At 44.8% G+C, this 23324-nt stretch overlaps 3 protein-coding genes across 3 annotated transcripts, besides 1 other annotated feature; 1 reads left to right on the top strand and 2 right to left on the bottom strand.

Annotated features, from left to right (window-relative positions):
• Positions 1 to 817: 817 nt before the first annotated feature.
• CABS01_12667 (uncharacterized protein) lies at positions 818 to 2513 on the bottom strand (the record flags this gene model as incomplete). Its single annotated transcript, XM_060546019.1, has 7 exons — positions 818 to 853; positions 924 to 1054; positions 1135 to 1408; positions 1716 to 1796; positions 1891 to 2135; positions 2227 to 2401; positions 2478 to 2513. 7 exons carry the CDS (start codon positions 2511 to 2513, stop codon positions 818 to 820), a joined length of 978 nt encoding a protein of 325 aa, XP_060396250.1.
• Positions 2514 to 4116: 1603 nt separating this feature from the next.
• Positions 4117 to 6195, top strand: CABS01_12666 (CHY zinc finger domain-containing protein; the record flags this gene model as incomplete). Its single annotated transcript, XM_060546018.1, has 1 exon — positions 4117 to 6195. The coding sequence occupies one exon, from the start codon at positions 4117 to 4119 to the stop codon at positions 6193 to 6195; it is 2079 nt and encodes a 692-aa protein (XP_060396249.1).
• Positions 6196 to 13068: 6873 nt separating this feature from the next.
• On the bottom strand, positions 13069 to 13452 carry CABS01_12665 (uncharacterized protein; the record flags this gene model as incomplete). Its single annotated transcript, XM_060546017.1, has 1 exon — positions 13069 to 13452. The coding sequence occupies one exon, from the start codon at positions 13450 to 13452 to the stop codon at positions 13069 to 13071; it is 384 nt and encodes a 127-aa protein (XP_060396248.1).
• Positions 13453 to 18002: 4550 nt separating this feature from the next.
• Positions 18003 to 18080: a sequence feature (Short protein (CABS01_12664, KAK1489513.1) was converted to a misc_feature.).
• Between the last annotated feature and the right edge of the window lie 5244 nt (positions 18081 to 23324).

Genomic DNA, 23324 nt, shown 5'->3' with positions numbered 1-23324 from the left:
AGAGACCGTCTCGCTTGCGAACCAGACCCTGGATACTTGTGGAAAGACAAACTACAAATGAGATTGCCATTGACGGGGCCTTAACTACTACCTTGAGCCCGTCATCGCCGGCACAATCCAAAGACCGAAAGTGCTATCACCGTTTATGAGAAGTATTGAAAACACCTCTTTGAAGATTGTGAGCGCAATCATGGGCACGGAAGACATAACATGAAAGGGAGTGTGGCAGTAGGGGCTGCAAAACAGGCGCATCGTACATTTACCCAACTTCTTGGGATCAGATAGGTATGGACGCATCAGATCTGGTTGATGCAAGCAGAGACATATGACCGGGGGCTACTAAAATGAAAAATAAAAGAAAGTAAGATAAATCATTAAAATAAAGAAATAAAGATAAACAGAGAATAAAAAGTTGAACAAAGATATTGATTATCTTCAGCTCAATTTCTGGCATATCACCAACTCATACACCCACACACATACGGACAAACACACCACCATCTTGAACTGAGCCCCACCGTTTCCCCCCAGATGACAGCAACGGGACCAACTACAGACACAGCTGCTAAAATGGTAGCGCCGACGGTCCGCCACCGTAGCCTCACCCAAAAGGAGTGCTAATCCGCCAGCGCGTCCGTCTTTCTTCCATCCCACCCTTTCCCTTCTTCACCTTTCACCTTTGTTTCCTTCACACCCCCAGACGCATCCCAGGTCTGGGCTCCCAACTCCCGTCCCCTCACCGCTCGGGAGGCTGACTTGGACTTGCATATACACCATGGTCACCAGGCCCTCTTCCTGATGCGCTGGCATCTCTCCCTTACTTCTCAGCGTTGCAGTCGCAGTCGCCAGGGCTCTGTTTACCATGTTCACCAGCAGCAACCTCAAGGAATCGTCATCCAAAAGGACCCTAGAGATAAACTCACCACCACCATCCGACGGAGAACAAGCCTCGACATCTTGTCGATAATCGGCTGATGAGGCAGGCCGTGCTGCCTCCGGACTCTGCTACCACCAAATTGGCCCTCCCAAGCGTTCAAAGACATCCTGGTCGTATCTCATCGACATCGAGATGAGGGAACAGCTGTCACATCCCACGCACGCAGCCTTCCCGAGGCGTCCCCGTACGTACCGTACCGCATCTAATTGAATACCTTGCCGTTTGGTACCAAACATCCTCAACACGATTGATGATGGTGGCGGCCGGGCTGCATTTCCGGTCGGGCACTACACCACCACCCGCTGCATCTCCCGGCGAATCCTCTCCCATGCCTTCCCGCCGCGCCGGTCTGCTGCCAGGACAAGGTGAGCACTGAGCACGGGGGTTGACAAACACAAGATGCAGAGGACCAGATTCTCCCTTGACCGAGTTGCCAAATATCGCAAAACGCCGTTGACAGCCTGTCAACCGCTGTCCGTCCCATTATCACGGGTGCCCCCGTTTGGAGAGCGGTCGCGTCTCCTCCACTCGCCCGTCTCCAACCTTAAACGTTTCGCTACTCTGATTTCATGTCCCTTTGAAGCTCACCAAGCTTCTGCGCCTTACATGCAACCGCCGCATTGCTGCATCCGTCGCAGTTCCCCGGGCCAACTGGCGTTCGATCTTTATCGTTCTCGATACGAAATGCACGCCCGCCCAAACCGCAGTGTTTCACACCACAATTGCTGGTAGGCTGATGGCATCTTTGCGACCGGTTTCTCTTTCGCCCCGGCTGGACCGAAAGCCTACCGTTCTTGGGACGTCTATCTACGGTACGACATACACCTCCCAAGTTTTCGAGATCAACTTCACCGTTGTGCTACACGCGAAGGTGGCGTCTGCCGTACCTCCCAGCAATGCCGGCCAAACGTGCAACTAATCCCCCTCTTTCCTCCCCTCCTTGAATGCAGTACCCGCGATCGTCTCAATTCTAGATGCGTCGTTTTGCCGCCCAAGGGCAGCAGTGATACGGAAGGCTGCTGATAGCCCCTCATGCCTTGAACCCTCCACGTTTCCTGGTTACGGACAGCAGCAGCGGCACTCCCATACCGAGGGGTCATTTGGTGCCCGCATATGCGGACAAGATGCGAGGCCAGGTGAGGCGGCAAATCGCCGCGCCCGCTGCCGGATTGTCGGTGTGGCTTGGAGGCGGCCACAGCTTGTCACGTTCGCATGAAGGGCCATTGTCACCGTTCCAAAATGCCCCCCAACTACCTCGAACCTCGAAGTTTCTTCCTCTTGTGACATACCAGGAACCAGGACTCGATGTTCCTGCGTCTTGTTGGGCAGCGATTGAGCACCACTTTCGTTGGTTTCCCCGCGGCGGGGGCTGTCTTCGGTGACATTATTCTCTTTACCGCCCCCTCCATTCTTTCGACCAGCAGGTGTGTTTGTGCTGGGCATCACGTTGTTGAGACACGCCAGCTCACGCATATCCGATTGTCATGCAGGGTGTCATCCTTCCTGTGCAGCTGTCACTTTTCCTGCCAGCAAGCTTTACCTCGGGGGTAAGCTTTATCACTAATACTTTGACCATTTTGATCACGAATACTGGCGATGATGCCCAGAATTGCCAAAATTGACACCTGAGTTGGCGCAAGTGAACCTGAATTTCCCATTTTGAGGCGCGGACAGTCAGGCTGTTACACGGCGGTACGTAAAGTGGATGCAAGACTTTCCGTTTGTCTCCTTCAGAGGTCTCTCCTTTTTAGTATTCAATATTTTCTACCTTATTGAAAAGAATGCTATCGAGAAGGTAATGGTGTTGATATATCGATGGGATTTGAATGGTCAGCTCGTTTATTCCCACCGTTTTCAACGCCATTCACAGGGATCCAGTCGTAATGAGACCGTCAGCGCCTCGCTGGCCTGCTTCGTTTCTAAGTATTGGCAACACGCGGTAATCTGCAGGGGGGCAAGGTACCAAGTAATATACATTGTTGCGAATAAGTGGCTACGAAAATGCCATTTCATTTTTCATAGAGTTATTCGGGTAGAATTTTGCAGTGTTTTGCTTCTCTTTCTTTGCGGGTCATAAGCCGTGTAAGTGTTCCGATCGGGTCTTTTGTGGACACCCGGAGCCGAATGGGTCCACTTCAGCTCCGGTCAGCGGGAAGTTCGGATGTCAAAGTACCTGTTGTCGGTCAACCCGAAATCTGCCCACGCTCAAGCATGACTCCTGAATCATTCTAGCTAGGCTTTATATGTTTAGTGGGACGAGATTTTCCTTCTGTCAGAAGAATACCATTAAAGGTAAAAAGATGACCAATCAAGGAGATACCCAGGCGAGGATGTCTCTTAGCGGGCGCGACATTTCCTACAGATGTATCGCTGGAAAATTATCATGAACATTTCTTGCCTCGCCTGTATTCCAAAACTCTTTGCAGTCCGGCTCATCAATCAGGGTATTTACCATTGAATAAGGTACGAGCCTACACCTGACTTGAGGCATCCGCATTGCCGGATATTGAAGGTAGTCAGAGCCACTTGACGGACATAGTGCAAACCACTCATTATCTGCGGCACGGCAAACTTCTCTAGCGTCCCTGAAGCTGTAATCTGAATCGTGCATATTTATTCACGTCTTGTTTTCCACTATTGAAGATGAGTCGACCGGCGTCGATGCATCTCGTCTGCAGGTGATTGGTGACTGGCAGCAGAAACAAGACCGTGCACTAACAAGTTTGCCGGCTCCTCCGGCCGAAATCTGTTAGCGTCGACAAGTTGGCGCCCCATTATGAGTCACCTCGACTAATCGCAGCGTAACGCAACGCCGCTGAAAGTCTCGGCACCATGTCAGTGTCGCGGTTGCAGATTGGGAAGCGACTCGGAGATTCCACTACATCCGGTCCGGGGCCAAACCCACCTGGGCTCATCGTCAATCATCGCCACCCGACTGACAACACGCGGAATTGTCAAATACAGCCTCTTCGCCTCGACATCATCCCGAACGACCTCTTTCCGACAGCAAACCTTCAATACTCGCCTTTGCCAGCTGAGGTAGCTCATCAAGAGACGGACAAGCACTGCTCCACCCGCAGTCCACCCATTTCTCCCTGTTCTTTTTGCATTTCATCCCGTTCAGCTCATCCACAATTTCCAACGTTGAGCATTTCCAATTCCGTTCACCACGCGCGAACATGATTTCCCTCACAAAACAGGGCGGCAATACGCACCAGCAGGCCGTTCCCAGGCCTCGCACCGACCGCGTGGTCCCCAAACCCGTCCCGGAGGCTCAGTCCAAGGATCCCCGCGGCTACCAGCTCGAGCAGCTGCGCAAGCGCTACTCGCCCCGCGAATCCACCGCCGCGGACGGCACCACCACATCCCTGGTCTTCCGCATCAAGCCCTCGGATCCGGACTTTCCCTTTGAGCTGGAGCACTTGCAGTGCGACCTCCGCGTGCCGGAGGACTACCCCGATGCTGTCCCCGTCCTGCACGTGCGGAACAGCGATATCCCGCGCGGCTTCTGCATCAACATTGAGCGCGGGTGGGAGAGGCTCGTCGAGGAACGCCGGGGCGCTACCCTTCTCGCCCTCACCTACGCACTGGACAAGAACCTGGAAAAGTTCCTATCCGAGCAGGAGGTGGCTACCGTGAAGTTGGTCACCTACAAGGACGAGGGCGTGAAGGATACCCGCCACCTCGAGGCCGCCGCCACCGCGGCCATCCCGGGCCCGGCGACCCAGATCACAAAGACGCCATCCCCGGCCCCGGCGCCGCCTGTGAGGCACTACACTCCTGAAGAGTACTTCACCAAGGAGGAGATGGCGGCTGCCAAAGCCCGGCGCGCGCAGGAGACGCGGCAGTTGGAGACACGCATGGGACGGCTGTCTCTATATCGCCGATCGCCGGACGGCATCGTCTACACGCTCCCCCTAGAGCCTCGTCGCCGTGCCGAGCTATCTCCCGGGTTGCAAGGCGTCAAGACTGTCCATCTTATTGTGCCGCTGCTATACCCGCTGCAACCGCTGCGTATCCAGCTCAACGAGTGTGACTCGCAAGACGCCGAGCCCTTGGAGGAGCTCTACGTACAGAAAGCAGCGGAGCAGAAGCAGATGACTCTCACGAGCCACCTGAACTACTTGGCTCAGAACATGCACGTCTTAGCAAAGCAAGCAGCGGCGCCGCCTAAGACTGCTGCTGCTGCGGCTCAGGCGGTATCAACCCAGGAACCTGAAAAGGATTCCAAGGCAAAGGCACCGGCCGTGGATGACGATGACCGCAGCCATATCAAAGTTATCCCGCGTCCACCGGAATGGAGCCGTCCCGGCGCCGGTGAAGACAACACAGATTCGTCAGACAGCTACGATTCAGAAGACGACTCGGACGAAGGCGGCGCCGACCTCGACGCAGAACCACCCAGCCTCTCCTCCGGCCTCACCCCGGAAAGGGGCACATCCATCTCCTTCCCGACCATCGAGCTCCACAGCATCGAGCTCTTCCAGGTCTCCATCCTCAACCTGAGCGTCAAATGCTCGCGCTGCAAGACCATCAACGAGATCACCGGCCTCAAGCACGAGGTCCCCCAGACCTCCACCTGCCGCAAATGCGCCGCCGGCCTAGCAGCGCAGTTCCGCCAGACGCTCGTCCACGCAAACTCCACCCGCGCCGGCTTCGTCGACCTCACGGGCTGCGCCGTCTCCGACATGCTCCCCAGCACCTTCGTCCCCGTCTGCGCCAAATGCTCCACCGCAAGCCAGGGGCTCGTCGCCGTCCGCGGCGACGCCGTCACGAACGTCTGCCGCGCCTGCCACGGCAAATTCACATTCAAGATCCCCACCGTCAAGTTCCTGGCGCTCTCCGCGGGGGGGCTCGCGGCCCCGACGACGGGACCCGCGAAGAGGGCCGAGAAACTCGGTCTCCACGCGGGCACCCCGCTCCCGGACCGCGGCGCCTGCGCGCACTACCGCAAGAGCTACCGCTGGTTCCGGTTCTCGTGCTGCGCGAAAGTGCACCCGTGCGATCGGTGCCACGACGAGGCGGAGAACCACGTCAACGAGTGGGCGAACCGGATGGTGTGCGGGTGGTGCAGTCGCGAGCAGCGGTATTCGCCCGAGGCGTGCGGGTTCTGCGGCCGGAGCGTCATTGGGCGGAAGGGCAAGGGGTTCTGGGAGGGCGGTAAGGGTACGCGGGACCGTAAGTTGATGAGTCGTAAGGACCCGAGGAAGTTTAAGAGGGTCGGTGGTGGTGCGGCTGCCGCTGCGAAGAAGGACTAAGGTGGATGCACGATGGGCCGTGTTGGTGTTGGGATGATTCAGCTTCCTGATAGGAATACGCAGTTTCCATCACTGAAAAAACATTGCCAGAACACGCAGGCCTTATGAGATGTTCGGTGCCCTCTTTCCCTAACAACAAGCATGGGGTCTGGTGACCGAGGGGTGAAAGCCGTGAAGTGCTGACTAGTACGTGATGCTCCGTACTCTTCAGGACTCCTGCATTCGAACCTCGGTCGGCTTCTGTTGTTTTTTTGCCTTTTCCACCCTCAGATGTCAATATCGTACTGTTTATCGGCCTCTTGTCCAAGTCACGACTTTTTAAATGTACCTCTTTTGTCTTTCGAAAGAGCAGGTACATACAAGCAGGGTCTCAATTCACTTCCCTACTAACACTTGGAACCGCCCTTCATGTTTGAGATGTCTAGATACTTTCCCCCATATTGACCATAAACTCGCCTCGCCAATACGAAAAAGAATCAAACCAAGAAACACCAAATCCTCAAACGCCAATAGCACCCCCATCAAACATCAAAAGCGGTTCCCGCACACCCCCATGACCACCAAAACCGCAACGGTGATGAACATTTCAACTGCCGCCTGCCGGCCCCTCCCTCCGGAAACCCCACGCAAGCGCCGATCCGACGACGACACCCCTCGGGCGGCACACGGGCGGATAACATTCGCTGTGCACAAATTCCAATTGTGCAATAACGGTCGCTTATGTGCGAGTTGTGTGTGGCTGGGCAAAAGATGTGATGGGAATCATTTCTCGATTTATCGCCCTTGCGATTGGACGTTATTCTTGTCCTAATCCGTCACATGAGTGTTGATATACGAGTTTTGATTGGGGTAAAATGGGCACGGCGAATGGAGAGAGAGGGCTGAAGAGTTGTGAATGGTGGCGCGGTTGGTTGAGAGGTAAGCGCTTCTTACCACCATCACATCTTTGTTTTAGGGGGGCTGAGGTATGACTTGTGACGGATCTACTATTGGAAATGGAATATCACTGTTTTCCTCCCAAGTACACCAAGGGTAGAATAACAATAAAAAATAAGAAAATAAAATAAGAGTTTCCCCAAAATAAAAAAGAAGTTGTGATAAAAAATATTGCAATATCCTAAGTGCTGTACCCCGGCTCACCCAGGCACGCCAGGTATCTTCCCGATTCTGTACACCCTCTTGAAGAACATCCAACGCCACCATCGTCCTCCACGCCCGCCCATCCGCACCAGCCAAATTAGTTCTCTTCTACCCCCTACCTTGCATCAAAACACACATCTTGTTGGAAAGCCCCCATGTCTCACGTCGAGAACAAAATATAAAGAGACATCACGAGAGAAAGAGGAGAAAAAGCCACGTTCCCAAAGTCGCTTTGCGAAAAGAGAAGCCGAATAGCACATTTCCCCTTCCCCTCCATTCATGGTGTTGAAGAAAGCCCACAAATCAGAATCGCGTATTTCTCCCGGGGTAAGGTTCACCGGCTCGTCGGGGGCCACCGGGAGGACGTTCCCCGGAGAACCCAACCCGCTGGATCTACAGACTACAGCTCGCGCTAACACCGCTTCCGGAGTCCGGGTCCGTGCTTCTCTGTTTGGGCATATCTTCCTCTGCTCCTCTGCATCCTTTTCTCGCACGAGACCGGCCCCGGGGAAAGGGGTGGAGGGGGGGGGGGGGGGGGGCAAGAGAAAAAGATCAGATCAGATGTGATACCCTGAATCCTTCTGCAATGTCCCCGGCCCCCCTATGATGGCCCCTTGTGCCCCTTGTAGGAACAGACTAGGGAGGCAAACTTGGGAGGACGCGCCATGCAAGTTCGGTAGGGAGAGAGAGAGAACTGGCGCGACGTGAAAGGCTCGGCTGGATGTGAGAATCTGCGGGGAAGTCCTGTGGATGGAAATGGACAGGGCCGGAGACTTTGGGACTTTGGCAAGACGCAAGCAGCTTTTTGGCAAACATGTGATGACACTACAGTAGACCGCTCACCGGTGAGCAAGGGGCGGATACAACGAAAGACTCCATTTCGGTCAACAAACCTCAATGTGATCTTCGCGGTTGACTTAACATTACAGACCGGGTTGGGCCTGAAAACGTCCCCTTTGTGTGGCATGTCTCTTCCTGAAGCAACGGGGCACCAACGTTCATCATCAGCATCCTTAGTGAGCCGTTCTAGTTCGTGGGTTCGCATTTTGACTTTCAGCGCCCGGAAGCTCGCCCGCGAGGGAAATAGAGATCTGATAGCTCGCCTCTTAGCCCCAACACAGCTCCCCGGGGAACCTTTCCCATGTTTTCCTAGCTAGCAGTTCTCATCACGTACTCAAACTCGACTCACATTAGCAGCAACTCTTTAGCACCATGCGATGAAGATCAAAGACGAACGCAAAGATTTAGCCTCGGGCCTAGATTGCACGACTAGTCCGCCTTACCACCGGGAAGTTCTTCCCCTAGTGTCGAAATGGCACCGGTCACAGGAGCTACAATAGCGCGAACGCCTAATAGCGAATGAGACTCAATATCGTCACCACATACTTTACAAGCCACGCGAGACATTCTTCTTTTTCATTTGGGCAGAAGGAAGAAATCAGCACCGGTCTGACGCTCTGGCGTTCTTCCGGCGCATCACCAGGTCCTCGGGGTAGCTGCCCCGGGGTTCCGGCGCGTGTAAGATTGATTCGCGCTCCGGCTTGCGTCGGCAGCCTCTCCGAGAACCCACCCTACAAGTCCTTGCCTCTCCTCCGGGAGGGCGCGAACTTGTCAATCTAGGACTTCGCGTGTATGTGCCTTGGTTGGACGGCGCGGACGGCGGACGATCTGGCCGCCATGCCGTGCGGCTCAGTCGCGCTGACCGGCAATGTCTCCCCGGATTCTTGGTTGCCACCTAGATGTGACCATGTGTCTTGTTGATCTGGCGAACCCTTCAACGGTCTCATCGTTGAGTCCCTCGTTGGCGGTAGTGGTGAAGGATTTCAATGACTCTGAGGTCCGTCTCAAATTTGAATAGTTTGACTTTCCACTACCTACCGTTAGCTTGTCTGACCTTCTGTCAGCTGTATCGTGTGGTATCAATAAGTCATCGCCGTGCTTGTGTAACCGTAAGCTACGAATTCGTCCTGGTGCGCTTGGCTGTTTGCCCCAGGCTTTTTTCCCCCATACCCCAGATTCGCCAAGTTAATTTAGAGGCTCAGGAACACACGCCCTTCGTATGCGCGACTCAAGCCGACCATGTCGTGATATGAGGCATACAGATCCCAGACCTGCTGCTCGCCGCTTGAGTCTCCTTGCGGCAATCGATATCATGAGTCGATTGGCTAAATCCCGCTTCATCAATATCCCAAGTTTGCGACCGCCCAATAATGCCGTCATCGAGTTTACTTGTACGTGTCAAGGGATTGCATGTGAAATACCTCTCCCGACTCCTCAAACAAACAATCAACGTCGCAAGTTCTGCAGTAGGGAAAGCAGCAGGAAGCTGTTGATCTTCGACATGTGAAGTTGCCCCAAGCTTCCTGTGCAATGAATCAGCAACCTAAGCCCGCAGGGTCCTCTGCAACCTCTATAATATGAAAAAGACGTGTCCGTATGAGAGCCAAAGAGCCAAAAATAAGGTCAAGTCCGTCCCGAATACAGAGCTTCTGTCATGGGGTCCCCAGAACCTCGCTCAACATCCCTACCCCCTCTCTGAATCTTCCTTCAGATCACGATTTCCACCCTCCTCCCAGCCGGGCCTCTCATCCGAATCTATTAATGCGAGATTTCTACGAGCCATACACCGACGAACTCTCGGTTGGAATAACTTGGGATCAAAAGTAAGTTGCAGGTGACTCGCCGGGTCCCCTCCAACTCTATGCGCTCCCAGCAACCCGTATTTCCCCGGGTCTTACGTATATCCTGTGATGCTCTCAACTTGGGACGACGGAAAACATGACTCCACTGCAGAGCACCCCCCTCCTCCACGTCCGCCCTCCACCCTTTTGTATCGCGCGACTTTCGTCATGCGCATGCAGGTACGCGTTCGACGAGGAGGAGGTGCTTCATGCGGCGAGGGCCCCGGGGTCTGGACCGGTGGCTCCAGCTTCCCTCTTTAAGGTCTTGCATGATTTTCAAACGTGATGATTAGTGGTGGCTGAGGCTCTGCTTTCCAATCTACCTGCGTGTGGTGTGCTCTTCCCACTGCTGCCATTGCGTCCGTCGACCAGATGATGTTGACCAGGTAGGTTGTAAGGCTCTTTGAAGGACCAACTTGCACTAGTCAACTCTACGTTCTCATCCCGGGAAATCATCCAAAGAGCCGGCAGTCTTTATTCAGCCTGGAAAGGTACCAAGCAACGCCGTAAATGACCCAACGAATTCCCTCAGGATGTCGGCTATGGCCCGATACCTTGTGGCAAAGTTACCCCACAAAAGGCTTGCAAGAGCCGCTGAAGATGGGCATGACAGCTCGCTTCTAATACCGCAGCAACGGATACGGGGAAGAGGGGGGGGCCAAGCTTGGCCAAAGTTTGGCAAAGTATTCAAGGATCACAATTGCCTGCCGGTCCTGGGGTTGCAGCCACATCATGTGGCTGCTTTTTACGAATTATTCATACATTGTATTTATTTTTGAGGCTGACAAGTGTGCCCCTTCAATAACCCAAAACCGTTATCACCCTTCTCTCTCCGCAAAGAATAACGGCGCACCCCTCTCCCCCTACCATCTTCGACGCCTGATGAACAGCAAACCCCCTGTCTTCAACTCGGGCTCGATAACAACAATCCCAGTTTCTTGGGAGGGAAGGAGTCAGTCAAACAAGGACTGCCCGACAACACTCGTCTCCAAAGTCCAGACTAATTCCCTTTCTCGCTGTGAAATCGGCCGAATTCGTTCTTCACCTCCTCCACACCTTATGACCTCGTGACCGGGACGGTCAACCCCAAGCGCATCCCCATATTGCAGTCGTAAATGCACTAGGATTGGGGCGAACCATAGGCCCGGACAAGTCGTGCCATGTGCCCTTTTTCCAGCCCGCAAAGGAGCCGCAGTGCTACCGACCCTTTCTCCGACCTGTAGGGTCAGGCAAGGCTGCTAAGAGCCATAGGATACCGAAGGGTAGGCAGCGCGGTCTTGGTGGCCATGTGTACGTACATGAGAGTGGCGTGAACTTGATGATGTAGTCTCGATGCTACTCCCGGATCCCAAAAGCAGACTCAGCTGTCTGCACTTCGCGCTACACATTCCAAACGGGAAGCGGCAGCCGCCCGACTCGAAGAGTTTTCCTCTCTCAACAGTGGTGCTGCTGTTATCGGTGACAAATTCGAGAGCCGCGTATGGTCAGTCGAACCCCCCGTCCGCATCGGAGAGGCTCCGAAAGGAACATGAACCCACGCGACGTACGGAGGTCTCGGAAGGTGCCTAATTTTGCCGTCGTAACGCCGTAGTTTCCATGCAAGGTACGGATCCGACATGTTCGTGCTATTTCGACCTGTCATCCAACTCCAAAAACTCCACTATCAAAATTTGTACGTGAACCAAAAACTCTGCGAGCTTCCCCCCCCCCCCCCCCCCCCCCCCCCCCCCCCCCCCCACACCTGCACAACCAACACCCCCACAAAAAAAAAAAAAAGAAACAACTATCGCACCTACTACCTCGACCCACCAAACGACAAACCCGTGACAGCAATGACGCACAGCCCCCCCCCCCCCCCCCCCCCACCGTTCATCGAATCGAAAACATCGTGAACATCACAGTGAGAAAAAAATAATGAAATAGGCCCCCATGTCTCGAATCTCGGTGAGGCCTTACGCAATAGCCACGGTTTGAAAGAAAGAGCCCAAGCCCCCCCCGTCTCCAGACTCCATAAAGGCCCCTCCGATCGTCCCAAAATCTGGCACGCCCTTCCCTGGGCGACCACAGCGGGCCGCGCAAGTCTTCTGGCCCCCGAAGTTTCTTTGAGTGTAAGACGCGAAGAGCCTGGAGGGGAGAGAGTCATGTTCATATCTTGAGAAATCAGTGCGTCGTCGGTGCACGTTCCATTGATACGCCTTCCAGACCTCCTCTACGGATACTCTTGAGCCACGGCGAGGCTACTATCTGAATCGCCTCACCTTTAGGGGGCCTGTCATCCTGTGGCAACTGATGGAGACAGATTAGTTGATTCTTCCGGGGTCGCTCCAAACTACCGGCTGACTGATAGACTGTAGCCTTGTATCGTGTAGTGTGACTTTTCCCATCTGAGCGCAACCACCAAAAGCAGCATTTGCAACCTACAAAGACGATACGTTTACGTACATGTAGTTCAATAGAGGTTACAAAAGAAGGGCCGGCCGGTACTGACTTCCCCAATGGGAGATCAAAGTTCCGTCATTCACTGGTTCACAAGGGGGGGCTCTCAAAGTGCAAGTCCTCGACGACCGGCAATCTGCGAGTCATGGAGCTGGCTCGCAATGAAGAACTGGGATGAGCCTGGCTCCGGGACGCGGTTCCGTACCCGGGTGGTCGCTACCACGATGCTGGGGCCGTCAAACAAGGAGGGGGGGGGGGGGTTCGGCCTTGTCTCTGGTCTCTCTCTTTACCGCGGAGATTCTCCGCTTGAGTCGAGAGGGCGTTCAAAAGGGGAGAAAATAAAAAAAACGTGGCAGGGAGATTGGCTCTCTCTGGGGGTAATGGCAAGAGGTTTCTGTGACAGGCCAACCCCTTGTTGAAATGAGAGAGGACGTGCGCGGTGTTCTGGAAGCCGCTGTTGGAATATTTTTGAATTTTGGAGTATTACCTCCACGTATTTTATTTTATTTTACTTGATTATTTTATTATTTGGATTTCCGTTTGCTCGCACGTCCGTGAGGAGGGACCGTCTCTTGACTCGTAGCTCTTGCGTCCGTCATCGGGTTTGGCTTGTCGCTCAGTTTCCCATAACTGAATTAGGAGTCACTGATGGCATCGGGGATTTGCAGTTGCGATATGATGACAAGCAAGACATCTGGGGTTTCTGCAGCAGATGGGGATTCCACCAACAAGAATGCGCGTATGGAGAACACACTGTTGTGTTACCATGCGGCGCACTTGAGGTTGTGGACCGAACTACCGGGATTCTGGTAGGTGAACGAACGGAAACCACAACTTTGCAAAATGACGTTGCCGATAGCGATGCCAAGATAACGGAGGGCAACATGGAAACGGACGAAGACAGATAATTGAAGGAAAATAAGAAATAGAAAATAAGGGTCAAGCGACGAAGTGGTACATCCAACCGCAAGGTCACAATGCGTACAGATAGGCGGAACATGGTGAAAAGGGACGGGACCTGGAAGTCGACCCGCCGTTCCCCGGGGCCCCGAGATCACAGAGATCAGACCGAAAACCAAACAGACGTGGCGACGGTGCAGTGCTGGACGCCTGGAACACACCACCATGACTCTTGTAAAGAGGACTATGTGGTTGAAGGGCAGACACACACCAGTTCGAATTGTCATCCGGAGGCCCAGCGACGTTCTGCTTTGACAGAGAAGGGTTCCGCGTCCATCAAAGCGTTGATGCTGCGTCCACGCCACTCTCTCCTACTCAGGCGTTCAGCACACCAGACGTCGCTGCCATCCATGATTCCATCCGTCCATACCCTGGGGCGCCGTTTTCTTCTGTGGTCGAGCGCCGCATCGACCTGCCCTAGCCGGCCGGGCATAGACTGACGCCTGACGCCTGAAGCCTGAAGCCTGAAGCCTGGAGCAGCGTAGCAGCGTGGTGCCTCTCTTTGTGTTCCCCCATCTTCCCTCCCCCCAGACACACCGTCCTCGGCTCATCTGCTCTTCCCCGTGGAGAGGGACAAGACTGGACGGGCCAAAGGTCGTTTTCGGCGAAAGGGAACCGGTCAAGTGACGAAGCCTGTAAACTCTGTCTGGCGAGGCTGGCCGCCCCCTAGATGACCAACATGGGATGGAAAGAGGGGAGGTTTCACATCTTTCAATGTCGGATATTGCTATCGGTCGGGGGGAAGCAGCGCTTGGGGTATAGTAAGACACGGCGCGGAGCCGACTGCGATCGCGAAGTGACATTGAGAGACTCTGATGGACTATCTAGCGAGAAATAGCGATCTCTTAGACTCTGCCTCATCGACGAGCGCGACGCAGCGTTGGCAAATGGCCTGCTGTTTTGTGGCGTGAGATGTTCGTCAGGAATGTCACCCTATCGATGCCCCGAAAGCACGCTCTGGCACGGTCGGAAGACATGCTGTAGGGAGTACGGGTAAGCCTGTAACGGTGTGACCTAGCTGCGAACACTCTCACAACGGATCAACGTTTAGCAGGATTGTCAAAGGCCTGATGCGCACATGTCGCGTGGCTCACTTCAGGGTTGTAGGTTCCGCGGCTACTCGCTTCTCACCCCCTCCCTCTCCCCCCCGGACTGAACTTCTGAAGCCATGCCTTTGGCACTCTGTCCCATCTCCCCTGCCCCTTGTCTTTGACTGCCTGCCTGGCGTTGACCGTCACGAGGGCACCAAGGATCGGCGGCCTGGGCGCTGGCAGCTGGCACCGCGCATTAGAGCTTGTCCGCGTCAGGTGCCGAGGTGCATTTCGCTCCAAGGTGGTGGCTTCGGCAATGCTGGCTGGGAGCTGCGACTTTCTCTCGAGGGGGGGAAACTAGAAGCATTGTTCGACGGGCACTTTACTGCTTCCATCTGGAATATCGTGGTTGGAACTGATGTGGGTTGTCCCCGTTGCCCACAGTATTCTCACTGGGGAACTCAATGTAACTCTCTGGTTACCTTGGACGATGGGCTATAGCAGACAGCATCGGCGATAGGTGGTTCGGCGGTGACGTAGCTTTCCTCGCCGGGCCCAAGCTCTCGGCAATGGCCAGGCCTGGGTCTCGAGCTCAGTCACCTGCTCACCGTCCCCAGCCGGTCCTGCCTCGCTTAAGGAGGTGCCGGCGTCGCCGGCATTGCGAGAGAGAACACATGAGCCGCCTACGAAATTGGTTCGGCCGCGAACTTGGAGCTTTGGGTGGCCTCTCGGTAATTTGGACGCATATTGCCGCGGGATCAAATGATCGAGGTCTGAGTGGGCGACCCGCGAAGCTTCAATTGGAATGTGAGACTTGCTGCTTTGGTTGATGGGGAATACCGTGAAGAGCATGCAGGCTCGTAGGGTCCAGTTCCACCATGCATACGTGCGATTACGGGTCTGGAAGTAGGTCACATCTGTCTAGCATCTCGACTCTCAAAGTTCAGCTCAATATACCAGTATAGCATGGGCAAGTAAAGGCATTCGGGTTCTATGTGCTATCTGATAGGAAGCAGGTAGAATCATAAAAGAAAAGAATGAGAAAAGCTTGTTGGGCTTATAAAAGAGACAAGAGCTCCTTCACGCTGTTTTGACTCTACGAAAAGATGCAAACCAACGAAAATGGCCGACAATTAGGCCAGAGTCACTGACTGTGGCTTCAATCTCCAAATCTTGACACAGTGGCGGTGAATCGCAACAAAGTCGTGAATAATTCGACCTTGCAGTCCTCTTATTCTTGCCGTGTCTAGATGCCACTCAAGCCGTAAGCGCAATTCCTCCGAACATAATTAATGGGCGATAATATTCTATTACTAGCTGCCGCTATTCTACTACTAAGTATAACTACGGCCGCTATATAACCGCCGGTCTCGGGTATATACGTAAGCTAAGCTCTACGTAATTAGTATTTAAATAAGTTAGGCTAATTAGAGGCCGTTAATTAACTTATAATTAATTAAATTATTTTAGTAAAAAGTATAATAATTAACGAATTAGCCTAATTAACTACTTAATTAACTACCTAATTAACTACTTAATTAACTACCTAATTAACTACTTAATTAACTACTTAATTAATTATTAATTACTTCGTATAGCCTATAGCCTATAATTTAATAACTTCTTTTACTTTAGCCTCGTCCTCTACTTTAGCCTTATACTTATTAATAAGTCTATTTATCTCGCTTTTTATTACAAAATTAATATTATAAATATAATCCTCGTTAGCTAGATTTTATAATATATCTAACTACGTAAAATTATTAATTAATTAAAATCGTAACTTTATAAGTATTAGTAATTAAAGAGCCCTTATAAGATTAATTATATTATTATTAATTATATTAATTATTTCGTTAGTAATAGCCCGCTAATACCCCTATTATATTTTTATATTAAGCTCGTATATATTAAAATCGTATATAATTTTAAGGGAATTAATATATAGGCATCGTAAATTAATATACGGGCGTCGCTTTTATATAAGCGTCGCTATTCTACTTTTTAATTAATTTAAAAAAAATTATTAGTATAGTTAAATTTTACTAAATACTTATAAAATATCCTAAGCTTTTATTCTTTTACTCCCTTTATACTTAAGTTATATTATTAAGCCTTAAAGTTTAACTTATAATATTTATTTATAATAGTTTTTATAATTAAAATTAAAAACGTTCCTTAAGACTAATTTTAAAATAATACTCCTACTAAAAAACTTCCCCCTCTACGAGAACAATTATTAATTAATTACGGTTTCTTATTATTATCTAATTAACTATTATTATCTCCTTTTTTAAAAAATAGTTACTTTAATATTAATTAATTTTATCAAGTTAATAATTTTAAAAAATAGCGTAACTTTATTACTAAGCTCCTAGCTAATATATTATAAAATACGTAACTTTTTATAAATAATTATTTTAATATAGAGCTTATATTATACTTTATTTATTATTTCCCTAAAGGAATAATAAAAACCTAGCGGACTACTTTTTTATAACTTTTTTTAAAGTATAACTCCTCTTTTTTTAATAAATAGTCTTAGTAACCTTCTTATTTTATAATAGAATAATTTAATAATACTCTTTAGCTTATTAAATAGGTTATTAAGACTAATTAATAACTAATAATAGTACTACTCTAATAATAAAAATATATTTATTAATAATAATAAATATAAAGTTTTTAAATTAACTTATTACCCTATTTACTTTTATGGCTATTTTTTATTTAAAATAAAACGTTTTTTTAAACTATAATTTCTTATTATACTCTAAATAACCGATCTTCTTTTTTTTTTATAACTTAAATCTTAAACTTATTAATTTTTAATAATTTAGAGTAAACTTATAATACTTTTTTTAACTAAGTTAATAATTTTATAAGAGCTAATAAATTTAGTATTATAAAGCGGAATAAGTATAAAGCTCGAGGCCGAATTATTTAATATATTTTTTAATATAATTAATTTAATAAGCCTAGGCTTATAAAAAGTATTAGTATTTAATAATATAAGTTTTAAAAATATAGTTATAAATAATAAGTTATTATTAAGGCTTAAGAAAAGAATAAGTAGTTATTATATTATTATTTAGACCCTTAGTATAAATAATATAATTATAGCCCTAGTTTTAAAGCCTTTACGTACCCTTTATATTATAAACTTATTAAAATAGTTAAGGATATTATTAAAACTATAAGCTAATAAGTTAGGATTCGGGCTCGGGATATACATATTATTATCTAAGAGTAGTTTTTAAAATCTTTATTTACTTAGCAAGATATTTATAATACTAGGGCTTATATAAACTAAGAAAAACTAGCTAAATACTCACTAATTATAATATTAATTAAGCTATTTAATAAGCAAAATATTCTATACGTAATAAAATAAGTAAATAATAAGCTAAATTACTTTATTAGCCTTATTTAGACCTTTTTTTATTATTTTTAAATATAGAAGCGATTTTTTAAAGTAATTAGTTTTAATAATATTTATAATACTAATCGCTTTAAGCTCCCTCTTTTCTAAGTTACTAAATAAACCTATTTTAAATCTATTTATAACGCCGCGTTCGGCCTTATTAATAACGAGAGACTAAAGGGTTTTCGGTTTTTTTTAATAAATATTTACTAATTTATAAACTAATATTTAATCCGTTACTTTATTATTATTATTATAAATTATAATAAGTAAATAAAGGCTATACTAAACGAGTAGTTCTTAGACGTTTAGTAATAATTTTATATTTATTATATTAACTTTAATATTATACTTAGGACTAAATAAAAATAAGTTAAGGACCGTAGCTATAATAGTAATAATAATAAGTTTAATAATAAAGAATATTAGTTATTAATATAAATAATAACTATATTAAATAATAAAGATAATGCCTATATTAATATACTTATTAATAAGCCCCCTTTTTATATATATTATAAGGTTTTTATAATATAAAAGCTTATTATTTTTACTAAGACTAAGTATTTTTTAAAAAAGCCTAAACTAAGCTTTATAAAAAGTTTAATAATTAATACCTAATCCTCTAGTATTTCTACGTAATATACCTATTTTTAAGAATATAATAAACCCGTTATTTTATTTAAAAATACTAAAACTTTAATACTCGCGTTATTTCTAATACTAAGTTAAGTAATAATAATATTAAAAGTTATTTTTTAAATAGTTTTAGTTATTTATATCGGCTTATTAACGTTATATAAAATATAATTAGTAATTAGGAGCTATGTTTTTACTAGGCTTATATAAAAAATAAAGTACTTATAAATTAGGAGTATATAAATACTTGTTTTAAGTACTTAGGTAAACTTTAAATAATACTTTTTTTAAAGTATTTTATTTTAATTAAGATATAAGGCCGGTTTATAAAAAAAGTAATACTATTTAATAAGAAGCTATTTTTAAAACTCTTTAGATTTTATAATTTAAACTATACTATTTTAATTAAGCTAAGTATCCTATATTACTATAAAATCTATTTTAAAATATTAAATTTAGTTATTTTTAATAAGTAAAAAGTATACCCTTAGTAGCGTTTTTAAAAGACGTCTTTTTTAAATTTATATTATTAAATCCTTAACCTTAAGATTATTATATCCCTTTATAATAAGCTAAAAAATATAGTATAGCTTATTTTATTATAACTAGCCTTATTTAAAAAAGGCTAGTTAATTAATTAAGCTTATATTACTTATAATAATTAAAGTACTAGTAATAAAAAACGAGGCTACTTATTTAAAAATAAAAATAAGTTAATACTAGCTAGGCTTATAAAAAAAATAAGTTAGCTAAGTTAAAACTAAATATCGAGCTTATTTTAGTAATAAATAAAGAGCTAATTTAGCGTTTTTAATAAGGGGAGAATAATAGGGAATTATATAAATAAATAGCTAATATAGCTTAATATTTAGAAAAAATAGAGCTAATAAAAAGTAGTTTATAATAATAATAAATTATTATAACTACGTTAAAAGAGGTAGTTAAGTAAATATTATTATAATTTACTTTTTATATATTTTAAATATATAATAAGAAAAAGCCTTACTTATTTAAAATTTATAAAAACTTAGATTATTAGCTTATTTAAGATTTATAAATCTTAAATAGGTAATATAATAGTTCTAAATAAGTACGTAAGTTATAGTAGTATTTTTATTTTTAAAAATCTTAAACTAGAGCTTAGGTTAGAGAGGATAGTAAGAATAGCTATATTAATATAGTTACCCTTACCGCTTTTATAGGGAGGTACTATTTTTTTAAACTAATTAAAAAGTAAAATAGCGATACTTATATAAGAGCGACGCCCGTATATTAATTTATAACGCCCGTATATTAATTCTTAATTTTAAAGCCTTATTAAGTAGAAATAGCCTTACTTAGTATTAAAAATATTATTAACGGTAATAGTACTAATATAGGTATTATTTTTATATATTTAGTAACTTCCTCGTACTTAAATATAAAGGGCTCTCGTTTAGAAAAAGTACTTAAATTAATTACTAATTTTTTTAATTTAAGTACTTTAATACTTACTATAACTATTATAATACTTATTATAGAGCCCTATAAGCGACCCTTACCTCGGATTTATAAGGAATTAAGTAGGGGGGTAGAAATATTATTATTAATAATAAGCTCTAAGCGTTGCTAAAACTAATATAAGTAAATCTTTTTTAGTAATATTAAAGTACCGTCCTTAGTATATTATTAAAGAACGTAATAATAAAGTAGCTTATAAGTAGTTCGAATTAAATAGGGTATATACTCTTTTAATAGCTTTTTATATAAATTTAAATTTAGTTATTTACTTAGTATACGGAGTTCTTATAAAAGGTACTTAAAAATATTATAATATATATATATACGGACCTTTTTTTAAAATAATCTTATAGTAATACTTAATACTTTAGCTTAGTAACGGGTTTAATAAGCGCTAATTATAACTATTTAACTTATTTAAAAAATAACTAATTTATTAAATACGGCTTTAAGGTTACTTATATAATAATAAATTCGTACTTTAATACTTATATATAAAGATTTAATAATTAACATAGTTACGTAACTAAAGTATTTAATTTAATTAACCTAAATAAGTACGATTTTCTTATACTACGACTTAAACTAAGTATTAATAATATAATTAACTATTATTATAAGGTACTTAGTAGTTTTAAATTTAAATAATTAATTATAATATATAGTTATTAATTTATTATAGAGGAGATTACCCTAATTTATAAAGAATTATTAAAAATAAGAGTTATATATAATAATACTAATCTTATCCCTCGTAGCTAAGCTAAAATAGCGCCGGGTCTTAGCTAGTATATTAAAATTAATATATTAATAATAAAGTACGTATAGTACTATTTTAAATTAGGTATTATTATTAAGGGCGTTAAGTAGAGTAATCTCGTAATTTATATACGTAACTTATAAAAAGGGAATTTCGTAAGCCTAAAATAATACTAATAGCTAGTTAATAACCTAATAATAGTTAGCTTCTTTTTTATTAAATAAAAAGTAGCTCGTAATTTAAAAAGTATAACTATTATTTATAGCTCCGTAAATATTAAATAGTAATATATTAAATTAATTAGTTTTATATATAAAATCTATTAATAAAATATTTAGATATTATTAAAATAAGGAAATCGTAATAATAAGTATAATAAATAAGCTCGTAATATAGTCCGCGTCGTTATATTAAAAATAGTACTAGTACTTTATAAAATTGTATAATTAATTAAATAACTACTTAATAAAGGATTTACTACCTAATTCGTTACGGTAATAAGTAGTTAAAATATTAAATATATTATAGTTAATAATACTATTATAATTACTACTTTCTAATTAAAAGTTCGAAAAGATTTAAATAAGTTAAATACCTTTATTTTATTAACTAACGATTTAGTCCTTTTTACTACGTAATAGCGCGTAATAATAATATATAAAAGCGTTAGTATTATTAAATAAGTAGTTATAATAATTATAAAAAGCGCTAATAATAGGATAAAAGAGCTAGTTACTACTTAAAAAGCTAATAATAATCTATTAATAATAATTTATAAATAAAGTTAAGGATTTATAACGCTTATTTAAATAAGTTAACTTTACGAAGTATTACTATTTTTAATTATAACGCAGGCTATGAGTATAATAATAAGTAATAATAGTTAGTACTTTAATAAAGGGTTTATATTAAATAATTTAAATTATAAAACTAGCCTTATAAATAGCTTTATTAAATACTACTCTAGCCTTAAGTAAGCTAAAAAAGCGTTAATTATAAAATAAATAATCGTACTCTACGTAACTATAATCGTTATAATTAATAATATATTAATAAATAAAAAGATCGTTAATTTTATAATTATTCTCTTTTTATAATATATTAACGTTAAAAATAGCTTTAATTAGTAGTAGTAATAGTAATAGTAACGGTAAGGTTAACGAAATAGTAGTTATAAATAAATAAGTAAGTAAGTAAGTAAGTAGGTAAGTAAGTAGGTGGGTAAGTAGGTAGGTAAGTAGGTAGGTATAGGCAGCTGGGCTCCGTAGTCGGAGGCAGGAGCGGCCGCAGCCACACTTGGTGGCGGGATATCGGCAGGTGCTGGCAGAATATCATCGCCCTAATCAATTCTATACGACTCCCGGATTTTTGCAATGAAGAGAGTTTTAAGAGGCTCCAGCTTGGTATTCTATTGCTCGCCGACCTTGAGATGAGAAAGATAAATTGTTTGATGTCCTACCCATTGTTCATTATCGACTTTTGACTTGATACGAAGCCTTAGTAATGTATCATGCTTCTGAAGTCGGAGGAAGTGGCGGGCGTCATGCCGGATGGAGACCGGAGATTTGGGCGTGTCCCGGGTCTTTGCTCCACAGCCGGGAGAGAGACGGCACCTGCCATCCGGATGTGCCTGGCTTGCCATCTTGCAGCATACCTCCGTCATTTCTAATTCACCCATCGTTATTGAAAATCTCAAGCGTCAATCGTCATTATTAGATCTGCAAGTTTTTTTTTTTTTTTTTTTTTTGTATTTTTTTATCAGTGGCAACTCACATCATATGATCTCGGTATCTATATCACGAGCTGGCAAGTCGATATCATGCCTGCAACCAGCTGCACCAAAGGTTGTCTTTTTTTAGTCGTCAGCATCGTGATGACAAACTTTCATCCGAAATCCCTGAATTCCAGCAACACCATCCCAGTAGCTGCCATGCCTTTGGAATACAGCGACATCAGTGGCAAGCAAAGAGCGCTCGCGTGATCACTGCCAAAACTCAGTTGAGCATCCATACCAAATCCACCGGAACCAACCAGGAACAGAGGCACCATTTGCATCGTCGAACCTCCAAACGCGGATAGCAGAGAAGTGTGTCTCTTCCAGCGATCTCTATGCCGGATCAAGTTAGCAATGACAGACCACCACTGGCCTGACAGCACGTCTAGCACTCGACGGTGCCGAAAAGATCTCATTGCCGCTCTTTACTGCCGCGCCTCACTGCCGAAGAAGATGGTTTCATTTGTCTCGGATGCCGGGGCGTTTAAAAAAAAGTCTGGGGTAATAAGCAACATCAGGCTGAGGGTTCAGCCCGAACGCTGAAATTCCCGAGATGGGTGGTGGTCGCCTCGGTGTGATATGACAGGGTTCATGTTAGCTCCTCTTCCTCATCCTAGAAGCCAAGTCGTCCAGGAGAGTTGAATATCGGCAGAATACGAGATGGACTGATGAGAATCCGATCCGCGCATTGCTGAGGACGAAGCTAAGAAGCGGAATTGACGGGTTGCAGGAGCTCGGAAAACTAGACATTGGCTCCCCGGAACATCGACGAGTAACGTGGCGT

Source organism: Colletotrichum abscissum (assembly GCF_030869225.1).
Source record: "Colletotrichum abscissum strain IMI 504890 chromosome Unknown Scaffold_39.1, whole genome shotgun sequence".
Lineage (NCBI taxonomy): Eukaryota > Fungi > Ascomycota > Sordariomycetes > Glomerellales > Glomerellaceae > Colletotrichum > Colletotrichum abscissum.
Note: the sequence above shows the minus strand (reverse complement) of the source record. Positions and strands in the feature narration are given on the sequence as shown.